The 20,934-nt window shown below is 51.4% G+C and overlaps 1 protein-coding gene across 2 annotated transcripts; it reads right to left on the bottom strand.

Moving 5' to 3' along the window:
• ETS2 (ETS proto-oncogene 2, transcription factor) lies at nucleotides 837-20,030 on the bottom strand. 2 transcript variants are annotated; one of them, XM_021070986.1, is made up of 10 exons: nucleotides 19,803-20,030; nucleotides 15,579-15,650; nucleotides 12,400-12,511; nucleotides 10,943-11,062; nucleotides 10,418-10,618; nucleotides 8,877-8,960; nucleotides 7,452-7,676; nucleotides 6,337-6,600; nucleotides 4,185-4,303; nucleotides 837-3,094 (listed from the first exon to the last, which is right to left on the bottom strand). In XM_021070986.1, exons 2-10 carry the CDS (start codon nucleotides 15,648-15,650, stop codon nucleotides 2,879-2,881), a joined length of 1,413 nt encoding a protein of 470 aa, XP_020926645.1. In that variant the 5' UTR covers nucleotides 19,803-20,030; the 3' UTR covers nucleotides 837-2,878. The 2 variants fall into 2 exon arrangements, with proteins under 2 accessions (XP_020926645.1, XP_020926646.1); XM_021070987.1 differs by lacking the exon at nucleotides 19,803-20,030 and adding an exon at nucleotides 19,581-19,599.

The following is a 20,934-nucleotide window of genomic DNA, read 5'->3' as shown; positions in this document are numbered from 1 at the left end:
TGCTATTAAACCAGACATCAGAGATTTGAAAACATGTGAAACAATGCCATTCTCACTTTGGGGGAAAAATTATTTCTCCGAAAAATGTGAATGTGGACATGTTATTTTAAAAAGGAGCCATATTTTAAAGTTTGTTTTAATTTCTAACATTGATGACCAGTGGTGAGCTGGTAAAACCAGCTCCCTGAGAAGGGTTGGGGGTGGGGGAGCCCCGAGTTGGAGTGTTTGCCAGTTTCCATGGTGTAAATACTCATTCCGACCAAGTTCAAGCTACCAACACCTCACTGAGGCAAAGTGGGGAAGAGGCCTGCACCATTAGCCTGTGGCCAGTGGGTGCCAGGACGCCAATGATATAATCCACCTAGTTTTTGGAATCCTCAGATTTTGGAGCGTGAAAAGGAGGCCCAAGAATGAATGTGAGCACAGGTGTCCTGGGGCCATCGCCTTTGTCTTTGGCAAGTCACCTTGGCAACGTCAGCGCTCTAGGAGTCCTGGCCTCAATTACAAAAGTTCCTGAACTCCACATCCTCATGTTCTTAATAGAAACATCCTAAAATCTACCTCTGCCAAACTTTGAGCAAAGACAAGCTGCCTGCAGCTTTCTACTCTAATCTCTCCTGGAAAGAATTTTTTGCTTTAAGAAACACTTTTGGGGAATTCCCTCAGGAAGGGCTCACATTTGGCTCCAGCCTGATCCCGATTTACCAGGCGATGGGTATGACCAGTTCCAGGGAGATGTGACGCTGAGCGACAGAACTGCTGAGTGGCCAGAGGCTCTGGCCCCAGCACCCCCACTCCATGTTGGGATGGGGACAAAGCATGAGGACCCTTACGAGGAGGAGTTTATATAAACAAAATACTTTATTATTGGAGAGAGAAAAAGCCAAATTACAAAATTTTTATACTTAAGTTCTGTTCTTTACCACGCCAAAGGTTGACAAGGGACTTTTAATGTCCCATAACTCTTTGAGTTGAACCACATGAAACTGCCAACCCTGTAGATAAAACAGACAAATATTGGCAGTTTCACAGGGTCCAACCCCACGTAAAACAAGCTGATGGCTGAGATTTCTTTCAGCAGCAAGATATTCCAGTCACATGTCTGTTGATGTTTTAAACAGATGTCCGAGAGATAAACAGGTCCTGCGTGAGAAAAACATCCTGTGCTTAAAGACATGGGAAGGGATCTTGGGTCAGGACTGAGACCGAGTCACCCCCGTGCTGGTTCTGTCCTTCTCGCTTGCCCCACCACCCAATGCCCCGTTCCCGCTCATCGCATGGATGGTTCGATCCTTCTTTGCAGATGTCACTGCTGGCCCACTTGTCCCTCATGCTGCTAGGGAAGGCCGTCTGACTTTGAAGTCAACTCGACTTGATCATTCGCCAAAGCCAGGAGCACATACTGACCCAGGGGTTCCTCTGGAACGACTACAAAAGTCTCCACCCTGTTCAAGGCTGAATGATCCCAATGCCTTTTCTTCCCCATCTGCTTACCCTCTCTTTGCCTCCGGGCATTCTGTGTCTGAGAAAATAAGAAAACAAACAAGCAAGAAACTGCAGACTCGAAACAGAAAGCAGCAGCTGGGTATCCAGAAAGCCCAAGACGCGACAGGTGAACAGGATGGGACAAATCATGCTTCGCTCACATCCAAGAGGTTTAATAAAGACTCCCCCCCACATCCCGAACCTTCAGCTCTGTACAATAGGTTAACTTTACATGGCGCTGAGATAAAAATAAAACTTTCTTACAAATTCCATTTTTTTTCCCCAGTGAATTACTTTTGCAGTAAAAATAGCTGCTACATAAATCCCTCCTGATCTCTGAAAAGGAGTCGCCGGTTTCCAAAAATAGTATTCCTATTTTAATCGTACAGAAGACGTTGGGGTGCGGGGGTGGGGCGCTGAGAGGAAATGGCTGTGATTGGGGGAGGTTAGTCGTTGGGAAAACAGAACCGAACTAAAAACGAAGTTTTGTGTAGAAACCGATTTAAAGGCATGCATAGAAATGGAGAACATGTGCCAAGTGTCAAGAAAAATACTGCTTTATAGCTTTTACTTTACAATTGAAGGAGAGGAGAGAGGCCGGACGGGCCCCCAGACAATAACATTAAGTTTCTTATAAAAATTCCCAAATGTACAAAGTCCTTGCCATAGATAATAACCCAGGCAAGCCAAAAAAACAGAACACAGGAATAGTAACCCTCTTAGACCTTATTCCTGTACATATAATAACTGTTAATCATACACACTGTACAACCTGCCTCAGCCCGCCCTTGGCGGGTTAAATGTTTGCAAAATGCCATCTGTGCTCTTGAAAAATGGAATACACACGGGATGTCTGCCTTCTTCGTTCACATACAGTTATATAATTATTTTAAATTACAATATACAATTTCTGTTAAATAGGACTGTTAGGGGGGGTTTGGATACCAACGGTAAGATGACCGTCCTATATACAAACTAACTTCTGAAATGGAATGAGTGGTCCTGGCACCTTCTCCCCCTCTGAACCACAGAGACCTCTTTTGCGTTTGCGATTCCCGGCGGCCACAGCAAAAGAAAATCCAAAGAAGCATGTGCGTCCACGACCCGCTCGCTCCTTGGAGAAGCCCCACCAGCCCCAGGGATCCTGTTACAACGCAGTCTGCTGGAGCCAGGCCGGCGGCCCAGCGTGTCCTTCGAGGCCACTCTAAGGTAAGAGCATCATAAATACTGTGTCCCTGTCAGCAGGCTTTAGAAGCGAGAACCCGCGCTGCTTTCGGCGAAGGACCGCCGTTTCGGATGAAATAAGGCCACTGCTTCTTGGAGACCTTGCCGGACGCATCGATCCCGCCGTTTAGGGTCCGTGTGAGATGGGTGAGGACCGCCCCGGGCGGCCTCAGTCCTCCGTGTCCGGCTGGACGCCCAGGATGGCGTGCAGCTCCTCGGGCGTGAACCCCAGCAGGTTCTGGAGGTCGCACACGAAGCGGTACACGTAGCGCTTGCCCGAGGTCTTGTGGATGATGTTTTTGTCGTAGTAATAGCGCAGACCTCGGCTCAGCTTCTCGTAGTTCATCTTGGGCTTGTTTTTCCTCTTGCCCCACCGGCGGGCCACCTGTGGGGAGGATGAAGATGGGTTCCATCACTGTGGCAACAAGACGAAGTGAATGACCTTCCCCCAAGAGGCCTTTTTTTTGGCCTATGAACGTTCCCAGGTGAGGGGCTGAATCGGAGCTGCAGCCGATGGTCTACACATACAGCCATGGCAACACGGGATCCCTAACCCACCGAGCGAGGCCAGGGATCGAACCTGCATCCTCATGGGGACTAGTCAGGTTTGCACCCTCTGAGACACAACGGGACCCCACGATGATTCTGATGCATCAGCCTTGAGGCCTCGACTGCTACAAAAGCTCCACAGAGGGACTGTCTGCACTGGTGCACCTGCTGCGGCTCTGTGTTCCCCGCTGTTGCTCCCAGGATGGACGGAGGTGAGCCCAGCCACAGCTGCGTCTGCTAAGGCCTCTCCCTCAGCAAAACCTCCAAGAGCCAAGGGTTCAGAATCCGGAAGATGCTGTCAGGTCCTCCCCCCCTACCCCCCGGGTTTGCATGGCGATCACCAGCTGCTGAGTGCAATGGGGACCCTGAGACACTGCCTCCCTTAGCTTCCGCTGCCCCAGGGAATCCGGGAGGTGACAGACGGTGCACTCTTGGTGCCAGAGACCAAGGGCTCCCCGTATGCTGTCTTGGAGGGACCTGTATGGGACCTGTCCACAGCTTTCTCCTCCAGACGCGGCTTGTGAAGCCCTGCCCAGCTCAGCTGAGGAGCTGAGCCCAGCCCTCGGGCTGGCACAGAGTTACTAGGGGCTCAGGCCTCCCAGAAAAAAGGACACATTTCCTAGGACATTTTCAGAGGGTCAGGCAAGAGCCTCGATTTATACCTTTCACCTTTAATCAGATGATGGAGCAAGACGGTGAAGCCTGCCCGGTGCTGTGTGCATCACTGGGGGACCCTACACTGTTTATCACCGAAACAAAAGACCGCACTTCATGTTTCCCAGCAGCCAGGAATGCATCCTGTAGAAGTGTTCTCATCTGGACCCTGGTGAACCCTTTCTAAGGGCCAGAGAGTTGAATCTGGGAAGCCCCAGTGATGCAATCAGGTGTGCGAGCCCGGAGGCCAATTTCCCAAGCTCTGGACCTACCTCATCTGGGTCAGCGAGCTTAAACTCCCATCCGTCCCCCGTCCAGCTGATGAAAGACTGGCAGGATTTGTCGGAGAGCAATTCTAGGAGGAACTGCCACAACTGGATAGGTCCACTTCCTGCAGAGAAGGGGGTGGGCTAGATGTTTATCTCTAGATTTAAAATACAGCCTGGCTTTCGTCCTCCTACTGAAATAAGGGATGAGAGGCCTGGCTCTGGACTGGGTGCCAACCTCAAGGGGTCATTCTGGGTGCTGGCGACGGTCTCAGGTGCTTGAAGGGGAGGAGGTCAGACCCCTCCCTGAGGCAAGGGTTTCCTCCACCTGGAAAAGAGGTCACTAGGCCTTCGATTGCTGGGTTTGGTCTTTCTGGGGAAAAAAAAAATTCTGAGCCACCAACTCTAGGCATCAAAATTCCTCACCCTGTTTAATTGCTTCTTATGTAATAACTGTCCAGGTTTACTACTTGAAACTAGCCGAGGGACAGGGTGGGGGAGGTTGAAGGGGCCTTTCAACACAGAACAAGGCATGTCACTTCTGGAATCTCATGCTGGGCTCTCCTGCCAGATGATGGCGGCCAAATTGCTTAAGCCGAGACTTGGTTTGCTCAGCAGTCATGTGGGCATGTGGGCTGGTAGCTACAGCCTCACCACCTCTGTCTGGTGAGGTATATGCTCTGCCACGGGCTCTTCATATATTTTTTTTGGCTCTATCCTGTGGCAGGAAGAGGTTCCCAGGCCAGGTATTGAACCTGTGCTGCAGCAGCAACCCACTGGATCCTTAACCCACTACACCACCGGGGAACTCCTATCTTTTCCCGATTAGCATTTAGAATGGCCGCCGCCTAATGAAGTGAGTACGGCTGTATGGACATTTTAAACATACGAATAAGGTGGGGACTTCCCACTGGTAACGAATCTGACTAGTATCCATGAGGTTGCAGGTTCAATCCCTGGCCCTGCTCAGTGGGTTACGGATCCAGCATTGCCATGAGCTGTGGTGCAGGTCACAGATGTGGCGTAGGCCGCAGACGTAGCTCGGATCCGGCATTGCTGTGGCTGTGGTGTAGACTGGCAGCTGCAGTTTGGATTGGACCCTTAGCCTGGGAACTTCCATATGCCGCAGGTGTGGCCCTAAAGAAAAAAGACTACAATGGGCTTAGTGGCTAGTGAGTGCCTCGTCCTGGATCACAGGCCTGTCCAAGAGCCGTTCTCCAAGTCACAGAGGCTATATCATCAATACGTCAGTGTGGGAGTTTCTTCCTGAGCCTACGTTAAAATGGGTTAATACCACTCACGCCAGGCTGTTCTGGGGTCTACTGACCATCCGCCCAGTTAACCAAAAAGAGCTGGCAAGCAACAAATGGTAACTAAGAGTGAAATGAAAAACACGACCACCACGGCTGTTTCTTTCCTTATCAGGCTCTGACGCCCACGCAGAAAAATTCCAGCAGTTTCCACACGCTGAGCATTTTAACGCCATTTCCATGGCTGTTTGTTTTCCATGACAGAAAAAAAAAAAAAAAAAAAAAAAAAGCAGGCCCCCTATTCTTATTTTAACCTACTGGATTTTTTTTAAAGTAGATTTTTTTCTTAATCCCCAGTGGCTCCATTTGGTCCAAATATGGAAGAAAAAAAAAAAAAGCACATTTAAGGACACAAGAAGCAATGAAAAAAATTTTCTAATATTTTCGCTTAAGTACTGAAAATATCTGGCTCTAAAAACAGCTTTCATATTTGTCCCTGGCCTCGAATAGCCCGTACCCAAACCTTCAGGACGAGACGGACTGGAGAAGCGAGAAGAGGTAAGCAGTGGCTGTGTTATGTGAGGCGGGCTCTGCCTCCCTCCCCGAGCCAGTCAACATTCTCAGAAATTCCTGGCATGGCTGAGTCAGAGCTTAAGCCTCCGAGGCCTGTGGCTCCTCGGGAGCACTTACATTCCAGGTGAGGGAGCAGCCTGGGGGTTCTCGAACACCCTCCCCCCAAGACAGACCGGAGTCATGTCTCTCTTGGATTCAGTATCGGATGCCCACACATACAACAAGGGGGAACAACACAAGGTGGGCCAATGAGCAACGAGCATCGCCCTGGGTACACAAGGCATGGGGCTGGGCAGGTGCAGGGAGGGGGCGGGGACCTGGGGCAGCGTGCTCACCTGTGAAGCCGGCCAGCACGGCCGCAGGTATAACTGGTTTGCCTTGTTCCACCGGGTCGCTCCTCTCCTGGATGTAATCCTTGAAAGACATGGTCGGCTTGTTGAGGCAGAGGGACTGGCTGCAGTCGTCCTCGAAGCTCTCGAAGGAAGGGACCCGCTGCACGTCCAGCAGAGATGACTGGCTGGTCCAGGACTGCAGCAGCGACTCGGAGCTCTCGAAGCTGTCCGCACCGTTCTCGGGGGCATCGTGGTCTCCGGGCTTCCCTGAGAGAGAGAACCACAGGCTCTGACCCTCCAGGCCCCCGGGATGCCCGGCGCCACCACTTAGTGATGATGGTGGCTTCGTGGCCACCAGCCCCTTTCAAGCTGGTGTGGAATCTCCTAGACTTTGCATGAGGCCCTTAAGCTGAGCTGCCTATTCCTGAGGACGCACAGACCACCCAAGTGCATCTTCCATCAACCGTAGGATGGAGGCACTAGTGTCGCTCCAGAGTGGGGTGCTTGACTGCAAGAAGGGGCCACTGGCCACCACGTCCAGCCACGTGATGGTTCTCAGACATGACAGTGAGCAGAAGACAAACACAGGAGGAAAGAGAAGGTGCGACTGCACTTACACCAGGTTCAAGGACGGGACACACCACGGTGATAAAAGTCAGGTCAATGGCACGACCTTGGGGTGAGGCTGCTTCTGCCTGGGAGGGGGTGCGAGGGAGCCTTGTGGGGTGCGGGCTCCCTCTCCATGACAATCTGGGCGGCTGTCACACAGGTGTGTTGTGGATAAAGTCTACCTGGGCTTTGCGCATGGCATACGTGCATCTCCCTAAAAAGAGATCTGTCACCTTCCAACCCTGTCTCCCCCCGTGTTCCCCTGGGTGGAGGAATCTGGCTGCAGGAGCAGAGACTGTGTCGTTTACCCGACACCCACAGCCCAGCCTGGGGCCCGAAGCCTGTGAGGGGTGCGCTGGCTCTGACAGTGACCAGACAGAAAGGTCCCTGACCTCCAGTGGCTCAACACGGGAAGACTGGTTAAGAAGCTCATGCCGCCGCCCAAGCATGGCTCTGGGAATTAAACCAATGGCCCTGTTGAGAGGGGCGCTTGGAAGCCTGGATCTTACCAGCACTGCTGGAGAGCAGGTTCAGGCTGCTGCCGGCGAAGTCCTGGCTGACGGAGCAGTAGTTGACACTGACGGTGCTGAGCCGGGCCTTGGGGAACATCTGAAAGTCCTGCTCGGGACCGAGTGTGCTGGGCGCGGAGGATGCTGGACACAGGCTGTCCAGGAGGCTGCCTTTGGGGTAGTTCTGCGTCTGCACCCCATACGGGGTCTGCTCCACCCCAAAACCTGGAACAGAACCACCGACGGCAGTGCTATTAGGTGACATGACGTGAGGACCAGAGACACCTCCACACACCCAGCCATGCAGCCCTGCCCACTCCTGCCTTCCCTCTGCAAGACCTTGCTGGAAATGGGGGTTTCAGTGGGCAGGCTTCCCACGAAGCCCTCCTCTTCTCAAACTCCTCATCCTCTTAGGCAATGAGGCTTTTCCCAAAATGCCTGCAGCATTTCTGGACCCTGGGGGCATGGCTCGCGTGACTATCCCTACATTTCTCATTTATCAAGGGCTTCCGAGTGAGCCCCAGGATCACAGGGGCACCACCACGTTCAGCTCCCCAAGAACCTGAGGCTCAGGCAGGCTGAGTGACTTGCCATCCGGTACGTGATTCGTAAGGGGACATCTCCAGCCACCTGCCCACACCGGCTGGGGACCACAGTCACCTACACTCGCCAGGGTCCACCACCAGCAGGAAAGACCTGAATTCCACGACGCCTCTTTACATGCCAAAGTTCAGAGCAAGTTGGGTTTTGCTGTCCACACACTTCCCGTATCTGCCACCTTTGTTTGTTATGCTCATCCGACCACAGGAATCAGTTCCCTCCACTCTGCCCGATTAGTTATAGATTCCTGAGACCAATGCTGCCCAACACAAAGATAACCCAAGCCACCAAGGCCAGGTTTCTAGTAACCACATTAAACAAAACCAAAAAAGAGGAGTTCCCATTGTAGTGCCGTGGAAACAAATCCGACCAGGAACCATGAGGTTGCGGGTTCGGGTTCGATCCCTGGCCTCGCTCAGTGGGTTAAGGATCCCGTGTTGCTGTGGCTGTGGTGGAGGCTGGCAGCTGTAGCTCTGATACGACTCCTACCCTGGGAACCTCCATAGGCCAAAAAAAAAAAAAAAGAAAGAAACAGGTGAAATGAATTTGAACCTTTTACTTGACCTCAGCGATCCATTATCATTTCACCATGTAACCAGAATTTTGAAAATTATTAAGGAGCTGCCTGCGTCCTTTGTCCAATACTGAGACTTTCAGATCCGAGGGTGTGTGTTATATTTTCAAGGTGGACCAGCTACACTTCACTTGTTTAGTGTCTGGATTTATGGGCACCGTATGGGCAGGTGAAGGTGCCCTTGGACTTGCCATCAACCTGACAGGAAGACCTAGAACCAAGCTCCTAAGGGCAGAATTGATTCCACTGACCTAATGAATTGCTATTAATCCACTGAGGCACGGAGTTGAGGGGTGAATTTTCTTCATACTGCTCTTCTGTCTTTTCTTGGTTTTCTGAAAAAGAAACCCAGGAGACATAAGACTGGGGAAGAAAGTTCCTTTCTGGATTACTGTTCTACAGGAGTTTCAGCATAACCGAAGGCATTGAGCACTTGACACTTCATCGGATAGCGTTCCACGTCATCGGGTTATTTACAAACACAAGAGACAGAGACGGGCTTTCCTGTAATGAGAGTAAGTCTTCCCAAATTCACGCGGCCATCAGCCAAGGAGAATGTTCTATCGCCTCATGTGAGAGATCCAGATGGTGCCATCAACAAAGGGTTAAATGCTTGGGAAGTGCACCTGAACCTGGAGCTGGACTCCAGGTTAGTCCCAAGGACGGGGTCCTGTCCTGCTGAGGCTCATGACCCACTGGCTCGAACCCTGACAGTGTGTCCAGGGTGGTGAGCGCGACAGAAAGAGAAGTCAAAGCAGTGCCATGGGGGTCTGAACGGGGACCACCTGCCCAGGAACTTGAAAAGGGAAAAGGGTAGCACCCCCACCTGTCTGCTTACTTCCTCCACACACACAACCACACACACACACACACACACACACACACACGCACACAAAGACTCCCACACTGAGAAATGGCAAAAAGAGTCCAACCTGCCTGCTGAAAAACAGATTCACCAGAAACTTGTCCCATCAATCAGTCTTGTCCAAATTCAGGAAAAATTTGAGTCTTTAAAAATAACAGAAGCCAGAACTAAAAAAAGCTGGCAAATGACCCTAAGGTCGTTTTAAGAGTCTCAGTCTGTTATGATCATTGAAACGCGGAGTTTAAAATCAATTAAATAAGAAATAATTTCCTGAACCCTTCTAATGGACTTATTTTCCTGTATTTTTGCCTTGAATGACCCCTCACGATAATGTTTTTTTGGTTTTCCTTTTAAACTCAATGAACTTTCAACATCGCTCTCTTAAGGTCTAAATCAAGACTTTCTATATGATGAGAGTTCCTTCCTCAAAGGCCAGTTTCTGCATATCGGTGTGTAAATCTGTATCAATTCCTTCTACATTTGTTTATGAAAATAAAAGAAATTCTTGGTCTTAGGAACAGTTACTAGAAGAGTCAAGGGCTATCTGAAGAAAGGCTCCCTTTCACTGAGGCTGACTTATCTCTTAAGGCTCCATAAAGTGACCACAAAACACAAGCACCCTTGCCGCCTCCACAATCTGAGCCACACGTTCACCTCTGATGCGTGACATCTGGCAACAACGAGCACCTGGTGACTCAGGCTCCTGCCTTGTGGCTAATGCTCCCCACACACGTACTTAAATGGATCAGAATCTGGAATCACCACCACGAAGCTGACTCACTCCAATGGCACCTGCAGACAGCTTTGCCCCACATCACTGGAAAGGCTGACCACCCCCCCCCGCAAAGCTGGAGAGCACCGAGCGCCCCCCCCACCCTTTCCCTGCCACGCTCATCCCACCAGGGAGCCCAGTCGCTGGGCAGATACCTTTGATCATCTGCTCCAGATGCTCCCAGAGAATGTCACCCACAAAGTCAGGGGCCAGCTCCAGAAAGCGCTCCTTGCCAAGGTTACACAACACCTGGCCGGTCATGCCAAACCTCTGCAGGTTGACGTCCACCAGACTGAACTCGTTGGTGGCCCAGAGAAGCCACTGGCACACCTGCTGTTCGGTCCACAGCCAGGGATCTACCGGAGAAGGAAGAACAAAAGGAGACAGTGAGACCAGACGCACTCCTGGTTTACCTGCAGAGCCCAGATGGGCACCAGGGTCCAAGGAAACGAGTGAAACACCCAGGAAGAGTCTGAGGCGCTGAGAGCATGGCTGGATGAAGTGTTCAATTGGATGGGTGGTGAAATGAAGCACTGGCTCAAAGGACAGACATCTCTGTTCCTCTTTGCAAGATGCCCTACACAAATGCTTGAAATCAAGTCATCCCAAGCCATGGGGGTCTCGGGGCGTCCGCAGAGCACAAGGCAGGTGCAGAAAGCAGCACAGGAGGCAGCACTTACTCTTTGGGATGCCGAGGCGGCACTGCTCCTTTTTGAAGCCACTGAAGGTAGCTTTTAAGGCTTGACTCATCACAGCCTTGCTGCATGGGGTCAACAGGGGCAACTCACAGTTGGTCGAGTCTGCAAAAGAAACCCCACGGGGACGTTAGTTCAAGCTGGCAACACAGGCAGGACTGAAGGCAGAATATCCTTGTTTTTCAGGAAGCACAATTCTGATCTCCAATCTTCAGCATCATTTTGAACTTAATTTTTTCTTTTTAGGGTTGCACCTGCTAGCCTACATCACAGCCACAGCAACTCAGGATCTGAGCCGCATCGGTGACCTACGCTGCAGCTTGGGGCAATGACAGATCCTTAACCCACTGAGCGTGGCCAGAGATGGAACCTGCCTCCTCACGGACCCTGTGTGGTATTCATAACCCACTGAGCCACAACGGGAACTGCAAGCATCATGTTTTACAAGAGTATAAATATGAACAAAAAATGCTTTTGACTTAAATTGAGACAACATTATACATCTCATAACCACACATTAAAAAAAAAAATCTAAAAACTCGAGTTTGATTTTGCCAAACTTCATAAAGCAGTGATGGCTAGGTAACATTCCTATTTAAGATGCTTCTTAAATTTTAGACAATGGAAGAAACTGCGTAGGTTTTGGCCAAAAGGCTTAGGGGCTTGTAAGCGGCTAATCTGGAAGTGACTTCCATTAAACTCAGCCGCCAGCAAAGGGACCTCGGGCATCACACTTAGCACCCGGGAAGGTGACACACCTTCCGTTTTTACTGAAAAACAATCTCCTCTGGATTCCCTCGGCAGTTTCGAGAAGGATACATGATCATCACATGAGGGCACGCTTACGTAAGCGTGTGTTTTAATTAATTTTCTGGGCTGTTTTTCTAGCACCTAACTTCACGTGTCCAAATAATCTCTGGAATGCTTCCAACTAATAACCCCATCGCAGTGATGGCAGAGGCATTCGCGGATGTGCGAGTCCTTTAAAAAGAATAAACAACGACATGAAGAAGTACAGAAGCCGATACAGACGGGTCAAGATGAGCAGGAATCATTTGTCGTCCCCAGGCTCGGAGTGGGGGAGGGGCAGATCTGGGAACCCAGGATGGAAAGCTGGGGTGCAGTGTAATGCCCACTGGTCTGCTTTGCAGGGTGGACTGGGAGGTGAGGATGGGCTGGCTGCTGTGTTGAAACACCCCAAGGGCAAGCTCAGGGGCTCCCCTGTCCCTTTGCTCCCAGCAGGGAACTCGCTCTCCTTGGGGGGGGCGTCTGGCAGGTGACACCCACCACAGGCATTAAAAAGGAAAACTGCCTTCTCCCGGATCCAGAGCCTCTCCCTGACTTTCCCTACAAAGATTCAAGACACCAACTGTCATCTCTCTATTAACTGAACCGCTAAGGGACATCACGCTCAATTTGTCAAGTCCCGAGGAACAAATTACCGTGAGAAATTGAATCCAAGCCTGTTGGCACTTCTTGGAGCGTTTGTTCTTCATTTAGTGGGGGGAAAACGGAGAGCAGGGACCCATCCAAGGTGTCAAAGGCAGGCTGGCGCTGCAAAGACAGAGGCAAAGAAGGCTGACACATGACGGTTCAACTCAGTTAATGACCTGTCTGAAAAGCGGTCCATGCTTTTGAGAGGGTCAAATCAATCCAAAGGATTCTATCTTCCTCTAGGTGACTTACGGGCATGTCTTCGAGATTCTGCAGGCTCGGTGCCAGACCACCAAAATAAAGTGAGTATCGCAGTAAGGCAAGTCATACAAATATTTTAGTTTCCCAGTGTATAGAGACGTTATCTTTATTAAGGCATCCTTGTATCTAAATTATGTCAGAAGAATATCCTTATGTTTCAAAAACAATGCACATAGATAATTTGAAAAAGTCCTCCCTTGCTAGAAAATGCTACCATCGACTGAGTCTACAGAGAGTCAACCTTTTTGCTGGTGAAGGGTTTGAAACATTGTGAGAATCACCGAAAAGATGACACACACAGAGACACAAAGTGGGCAAACGCTGTTGAAAAATGGTGCCAGTGACTTGTGGACGGCAAGGTTGTCACCAACCTTCAATTTGCAAAAGATGCGGCAAAGCCAGGTGCAGTCTAACACTTTGGTACCCCTGTAATCACCTGCAGCATCAGAATGACGGAAATTTCTTTGTAATGGTCTCACCAACTTAAATGAATACATTCCGTCAACAAACCTAAACACAAGGAATCTTCCAACAGGGCCGGGAGGGACCTCGAAGACCCCCATGGGAGAGAAGCTCCGTCTGGTTGTGTGTATCAGAAAAACGACCCTTGGGGAGACAGTTTCAGCCCACCGCAGCTAAAAAGAAAGCCAAGTGACCAAAACTCAAGAAGCAAAGGACAAAATACATTACTTTATCTGTGGAAGCATTTACTCTGAGATGTTGACCGTAAAACACGAGCACAGAGACTAAAGTTCTCCCTGATCTATTTCAATGGTGCAGAAAACTGTAGGACAATTGAGAAGAGTCCTGAAGGTTTAATTTTATACAAGTCAAGTCTGATGAAAAGGACCGCCCCACCCCCACCAATCAAAAGGGGACAATTTCCAAAGAATGTCAGTTGAAAGTAAACCCACCTCCAATTCAGGGGCAAGAGAAGCACACAGAGAAAGAGAAGCCTGGAGCTGAGAGGATTTCAAACAATCTCACAGCCAGGAAAATTAAAAAGCCAGGGCAGAGTTCCCGTCATGGCTCAGTGGTTAATGCATCCAACGAGGAACCATGAGGTTGCAGGTTCAATCCCTGGCCTCGATCAGTGTTGGTTAAGGATCCGGCGTTGCCGTGAGCTGCGGTGTAGGTCACAGATACAGCTCAGATCCGGCATTGCTGTGGCTCTGGCGTAGGCCAGTGGCTACAGCTCCGATTTAAACCCCTAGCCTGGGAACCTCCATATGCTGCAGGCGAGGCCCTAGAAAAGGCAAAAAGACAAAAACAAACAAAAAAAAAGCCAGGGCCAGCACCGGGCTTCTGGAAGCCAGACCATTGTTTTTAATCCTAGACATTGAGTTTTCTAACTTTTTTTTTTTTTCGTTTTAATTAGCATTTATCAATGAAATAGCCTTTAACACAAGACGGATTTTTAAATAACAGATAAAGGCCTGATTCATTGTTGCCTAACTTGTGGAAGAAAAACGTGAAGAAAGGTTAAATTTTTCCAATATAAGCTAGAAATCCCATGTCATGTGTCATGCAGTGACCCATCCGTTGAGTCATCAATTAAAAAATGGGTAACACATTTACCAAAAAAATGGTCTGTGTGCTCTCCTTTTAGCAATGCAGAACAATGAATGAAACATTACATAAGAAGAGCCCGCAGAAGCTGGGGCTCCTCCCAAGCCCTGGAGACAAGGATGTCCCAACGGGCAGGAGCCCAGCCCCCAAACCCAAGGCCAGGATGTCCCCTTGCTCAAGACCCCATCAAACAAGTGCAGAAACACTCCCAACCCAGATTTTCAAAGTAGCTTAGAGCAGCGCTAATCTTGGTGAAAGAGCCCACAGATTTTTTAAATTCCCACGAGCATCGCCCAGGTGACTAAGAAATGCCTTTCCTTTCCCGCCTGTACACCTGACAGTTCTTATTTGAAAACCAGGAAGCCGAAAGTCAAGGCCAACTCCTGCTGCGTATTTCAACCCATCCATTTCAGCAAAGGGTGTCTTCTCCAAACCCAGAAATCACACGGGTATCGTCAACCTCTTCTCATTCAGAGGAGACATTTTTCTCTCTCGAGGTGTCATTTCCAACTTCCTACCGTATGGTTTCTGCCACACTCCAACCAGCTGATCAGATTACAGCAAAAAAACCCTCACGAGCCTCAAGTTTGATAAACGTTAGGACACCTGCACCAATGTCTTGCCTCTTTGGGCAAATCGGCCAAATAAAGACACGCAGAGAAAAAGACAACATATACCAGAGATATGTGATTGCACAAAACACTAAGCTGGGGAGAGACCATCAAAAATGACCATGTTGGCTACACCACACTCAACAAAACCATCACGTCTCACTGGCACCTTTGGAGAAGGCACATGGGAAGTTATCAGTTGGTGCTGCTAAAAGAATGTTCCTCAGAGGAACGGAGATAGAAGCTCCAAAAACTCTGTTGATTATGCGGCGGAGAAGGTGCTTTCATGTTTAATCTGTTCATTGGTTTACATAAACGGGACAGGGCCCGCCTGCCTCTTCGAAGCGATTTCATGTCAGCCCTTCAACAGCCCTTCTTCCGCCACCCAAGGAAACTTCTGGGTGGAGAGAACGGAGAGCTTCTCCAGCTTTGTTCTCTGGGGCATCCATACCCTCTGTCGCCGGATGGGAGCCTGAGAAATAAACTTCAAAAGCCTCACCATCTACAAATTAAATGGTTTCCTATCTCCAAGGCCAAGGCAAACAAGCATCAGGCCGCCCATTTTACAGACCTGAAAACTGAGACCCAGAGAGATTAAGCCAACCGTCTGGAGGCACACAGCCAGGACATTACAAAGCCAGGGCTAGCGCCGGGCTTCTGGGAGCCAGCTCATTCTTTTTTCTCCTAGAGACTGAGTCTTCTAACTTCTTTTTTTCTTAAGTGTTAATTAAGACTTGGTCACTCACCTTGAGTGTCGCTCTATAACTGTTAGACACTGGGGCCACCTGGTCCATGTTCTTGATGCCAAAATCATTCATCTTAGAAAAGAAAAGAAAAAAGAAATACAGGCGTGTCAAAGAGGCAACACATCAGGTCCATTTTTAGGAAGCTGCAAGGGCCACATCACATTCACAACGAATTATGGATGGCTTGAGTCCGTCAACCTCTAGGCCCTCACAGGCCTTTCAAAACTGAATGCCAGGAATTCTTCTCACAAAGGGGATGCTATTTAAGTCATTAAATTATAATGCAGAGACTCCACTGAATGCCACTTAGATTTGAGGCACACAGATAAGGTTGCCTCCTGGAAGGCAGGTGAGCGAGCCCAGGGAAGGGGGTGGACCTGCTTTTCACGGCCAAGGCCAAGGTCAGCTCAGGGTATGGGCCTGGAGGGCCGCCTGGGGGTGGAGAGGCGGGCCGTGGGCCACCTCCCCTCGGCACCAGGGGCAGTCAGCTCCATCTGGGAGCGTGAGGGCAAGCGGCAGGGAACACCTGCCACCAGCAGCAGCTCTGGGGGCAGATCCGGATCCAGGAAGGCCTGCTGGGAGACCCGCCTCGGGAGGCCCCTTCCCCTCTCCACGCTGGGAGGAAGCACAGGCCCAGGAAGCAGATAAAAGGGAAAACCACTGCCTGAGACCAAACCCTCTCGCCGGGTCCCACATCCTCCTGCGCTGAGTACACAAGCTCAAAATATGTCTCTTTGACGTGCTGCTTAGCTGTGCATTTCTGCAGGAGGAAGTAATACCCCTCATGGATCTGGGTTGATCCGAGACCTGCGCTGACCCGTGGGGTAGCCGCCAGACACACGGGGCTACTGAGCCCTTGGCACAGGGCTCGGGCCAGCTCAGGTGTGCTGGGCGTGGAAGACACAGCCTGGATTTCAAAGACCGCGTAGCAAGAAGGAAAAGATCTCGGTGCTAACTTTAGCTTTGTTGCATGTTTATGTAATATTTTGAAAGTGCTAGTATATCAGTGTTAATATTTCACCTGTTTCACTGTGTTTAACGTGGCTCTCAGCAGCCTTAAGAGCTACATGTGCAATTCACAATTGGACAGTTCCCCTACGTGACTTGCGATTGCTGTAATCGACAAAAAACTTATTTGGGGCCCTAAAATGTAATTGTGTGGCCAGGTAAGTTAAATATTAATGAGTGAGAAATGTACCTAGGTAATCCCGCCGGAGTGTTAGATCAAAAAAAAAAAAAAAAACAAAAAAACAAAAAAAACCAGAGCAACTAAGCTGATTTTCAAATAACCTGGGAAATCGCAGGAAATCCATCCGGTTTCAGGGTCATGAGGGGTCTACGGTAAAGACTTACAGGGTACCCCTAACTGCCCACCCTGTGGTCCCCACTGGGTGGTTCCCACCTGCTCTAAGAACCTTGAGTAATTAAAATATTGTGCAATGGAAGAGCTGACAGGCGGAGGCAAAGAGCATACTTTTCCCATAACTACTTCATTCGAGTTTGTACGTTCTTGTTTTCTCTTTACGGTCAACATTATGGCTAAACCAGACCTCCCAACAACTCAGCACACACACACACACACACACACACACACACACACACACACACACACACACACACACACACACACACACACACACCCCTTGGCTAGACAAGCCCCATGGGAGGAGGACAGCACAGTGACAGCCACCGGGGAGGCCCGAGGCGCTGGGGGCAGCTGTTACAGCCCTCAGAACGCAGGGGAATTTTCGTGGTTGCCAGTGGAGGCTGGAAGCTTAGACAATAAATAAGAGTGGGGGGTGAGGGTGGGGGTTGGGAGGAGGGATGGTCCTGGATCAAAAGGGATCAGGTTTGCTTAGAATCTCCCCTTGATGGATCGGACGGTGTCCTCCACAGGCCCTTAAGATCAGTACTCACTACGGATGATCGCTGCCCTGGCTAAGGGCTCAGCCTGAGCTGGACGATCCCACCAGCCCAGCTGGCTGAAAGGCCTGAGCCCTGAGAGGTAGATGTAACCTCTCACCGCGAGGCAACAAAGATCCAGAGACCTCAGGTGCCTGGCGCAGGAGGACGCAGCGACAGCAGGGGCATCGAAGGGGCACTGCGCAGACCCAGTCCCAGGCCGGTGATGGCCTTCCCTCCTTCGCTCCTCCAGGAGCCCAATTAACCCGAGGGATGCGGCCGGGGCCCTTCTCCCAGCTCATCAAAAAAAAAAAAAAGCAGCGATGGCACCCAAGTCTCATTAGACAAGGTTCCTGCTCGTGAGACTTTACTACCTGAAATGCTCCTTAAGGTTCATGGAACTTTCTGCCATTTATCTGGGTCGACTACGTCCTGTCACCTGCTGATGACATTCACAAGCTTCAAACAGGAGCCGAATGAAAGGATGTGGACAGTTATCCATCTTCTTCGTCCAGTTTTATCCCACACTTCAGCTTCGCAGAGAATGGACGTGGAGGGCAATGGACTAAGCCTCGCCTGGTTTTTGTGTACAAACACCAGGAGGAAAGGCAGTCTACCCCTCCCACACAGAGAGCTGTAATTACTAGCTACAGAATAGAATTCTTTTGTTGTCCAGCTTTTAATTTGTTTTGTAAAAACCATGTAGAATCAAAGCGCGCTACCAATGGTTTCTGGCAGACACATAACTAATCAAATTTAAGTTCCCGTCTTTGACTCCACGAGGCCAGTCAAGGTGGCAGACAGGCCAAGTTTCTCCACATCCTAAGTCAATTTCACATTTAGGTCTTTTGGGGGGGGGGTGCCCTCCTGATTGTTGCCTTTGAACTACAACAACACAAACGGGAAATGGCAGCCACGAAAGGGCTGAGAAGGATAACATTTTTAAACAAGCAAAACTTGCCGGCCAACGGTACCCTCGGGGGACAAGTGATTCCTTCTGCGAGATTAGAACACGGGTTTGTATTTCGGTAAATTTGAGGAGAAAAGAAAAGAAAAAGAAAACCTCAAAACGCACTTTCGAAGATTGATTTGCTTTTTCCTTTGAAGGTTATCAATTTATAGAGTCAGGAATGACTAATTCCCGAAATGAGTGTTCAGCTATTTTCCTGCAGGACCCAGAGCGCTAACATTTATTGTACTGTGATATTATTCAGAATTTTAATAAACCTTAACTGGGAGATTTCTCTCTCTGATCGGCGGTGGTGTGGGCAGGCACAGGGCGCACAGGCGCTTCCACTGTGCGGAACAAACATCATCTCTCAGTGGTAAATTAAAATAAATTACCTCTCAATCCAAAGGGGGGACTGGCTCACTTCTTTACTTTCTAAATAAGTCGCACGTCAACTACTATTTTAGGATACCCTATAATTGAATACAGGATAATATAAAAAAATCTCTTGTGCTTTAAAAAACACACACGCACAATCGCTGTTACCTCTTCATCTAAAATGCTGTAAGAACCGGGAAAGGCAGCTTGGCGCACCTACATCCCCACTTCCGACTGGCTCCCCAGGTTCGCCTAGCAGGACCGAGGGCCCGAGATATAGAGGACCTGGGGCGCCCACGGGGGTCTCGCTCGAGCGCCAGGACCCTCCCGGCGCCTCCCTCGCCCGCCGCCCCGGCCGGGCCCTGGACGTGGCGGAGCAGGTGACCGGGGGGTTGGGATCCGCCTGTTTTCGGGGATCCGTAGCTTCCAAGGTGTTTCATGCGCCCCTAGACCCCGATCTGCCCGGGCCCGGCGCCCTCCAGTAAGTCACCCACAAACCCGGGCGCGCCGGGGCCCCTCCGACACCCTCTCCGGCGTCCCCCAGCCCCTTCGCGATATCAGGTCTCCCAGGCGCCCACTGGCAAGGGCCCCCCACCACGCCCGCGTTTCCTTTTAAGACAAAAGCAAGTGAAACAAGTCGGCGCGCCCCGCCCGCCCCAGCCGGCTCGGCGACCCCAGAACCGCGGCCCAAGTTCGCAGCCGGCTCCGCGCGTCATCGCCGGGCCCACTCCGCGCCCCACTTGCCGCCCCCAAAGCCACTGGGCCATCCATACCACGAGCTGAGCGGATCGGATCTCAGAAGCGCGACCCCTGGATCCTAGGAATAGCCGCCACCCCTCCGGGACCCCGGCTGCGCCCTGGGATCCGGCTCTCCGCGCCACCCACGTCCTCCACGCCGTTTCTGGATCCCTCGGCAGAGGAACCGGGGCCCGGAGGGCGCTCCCCGCCGGACCTGCCGGACCCTGGCCGCCCACCCGGCCCGACCCTGCTCTTACCGCGCCGCTTCGGGCAGGGCGGCCGGCGACTCGGGGCCCGGACTCCTCGGTGCGCGCCGGGGAGGGCGCGGGCGGCGGGGCCGGGACGCGGGGAGGGCGCTCGGCAGGCCTGAGCCGGCAGGGAGCGGCGGGCGGCGGGCTCCGGGAGCTCAGGGCTGGGGCGATACCGCGCTCCGCGCCGCCGCTGGAGGAAGTAACTGGCCGGTCCCCTTCGCTGCGCGCTCTTCAGGAGCCGGGGGAGGACGGAGGAGGGAGGGGAGGCGACCGCGGGGAGGGGAGGAGGGGGGCGGGGGAGGGGAAAGGCGAGAGGGGAGGGGAGAGGGGAGGAGATCGGGAGGGGAGGGGTGGGGGTGGAGAAGGGAGCAAAGTCGCGAGAGGGCGGGAGCAGGGGAGGGGGGAAGCCGAGGGGAGGGGAGCGGAGTGGAGGCGGGGGGAGGAGAAGAGCAGGGGGCGGAGCCAGTCCTTCCAAGCCCGGCCTCGCTCGGCGCCCGCTGTCACTGGGCTCTGTCCCTTGCCTGCGGTTCGGGGGGCCGTGGTGGGCCGGGGACCCCGAGGACTCGAGCCCTGTGTGTGTCCCGGGAGCTCAGAAGGAGAGTCTTTCTTTGGTTTCTTCCGCTGGTGCGGAGACTTTAACACCAAAACCTGTCCTGGCAGGACTGGAGCAGTGCTGGTGCCACCGAGCGGCCACAGGGCTTGGGTCATAAGGGACTATTTCTGGCCCAATTCTTGGACCTCTTCGTGGACTTCTGACTCTTCTGTCCTGAAAAGACACTAAAAGACATGATAGACGTACAAGGTGGGCCCTTTTCTGGGTCACAGAGCGCCCCTCTGCTCCGGGAAGCCCTGTTCCTACCGCCTCCGAGGAAGTGGCGCCCCCTAGAGTTGAGCGGTGTCTTAGTAGGAACCAGCCTTTGAAAGAGCTTCCCTGGGCTCATTCTCAGGATAATTGTCCTCACATTAAACATGAGGGAATGGGCCCTTTGGGTAAATAACTTGCCGAGTCATAGGACGTGTGAGTGGGAAATTCAGGGTTGAAACTCCAGGCTATCTGACTTCCAACTATGGTCAAAACCGTCACCCTTCCCCCCCAGAGTTTCCATTTTTAGCAGGAGATACTTGAGTCCATGGCTAG

The sequence above is a fragment of the Sus scrofa genome, chromosome 13 (assembly GCF_000003025.6).
Source record: "Sus scrofa isolate TJ Tabasco breed Duroc chromosome 13, Sscrofa11.1, whole genome shotgun sequence".
Classification (NCBI taxonomy): domain Eukaryota; kingdom Metazoa; phylum Chordata; class Mammalia; order Artiodactyla; family Suidae; genus Sus; species Sus scrofa.
Note: the sequence above shows the minus strand (reverse complement) of the source record. Positions and strands in the feature narration are given on the sequence as shown.

Bases quoted from the DNA above. Each gene is read 5' to 3' on its own strand.
- ETS2 (XM_021070986.1), bottom strand. From the start codon at position 15,650: ATGAATGATTTTGGCATCAAGAACATGGACCAGGTGGCCCCAGTGTCT. The intron at 10,619-10,942 runs GTAAGTGCTGCC...CTTCTCCGGTAG, and splicing joins CCGCCTCGGCATCCCAAAGA to ATCCCTGGCTGTGGACCGAA. The intron at 3,095-4,184 runs GTAGGTCCAGAG...TCCTCCCCACAG, and splicing joins AGCTCGCTGACCCAGATGAG to GTGGCCCGCCGGTGGGGCAA.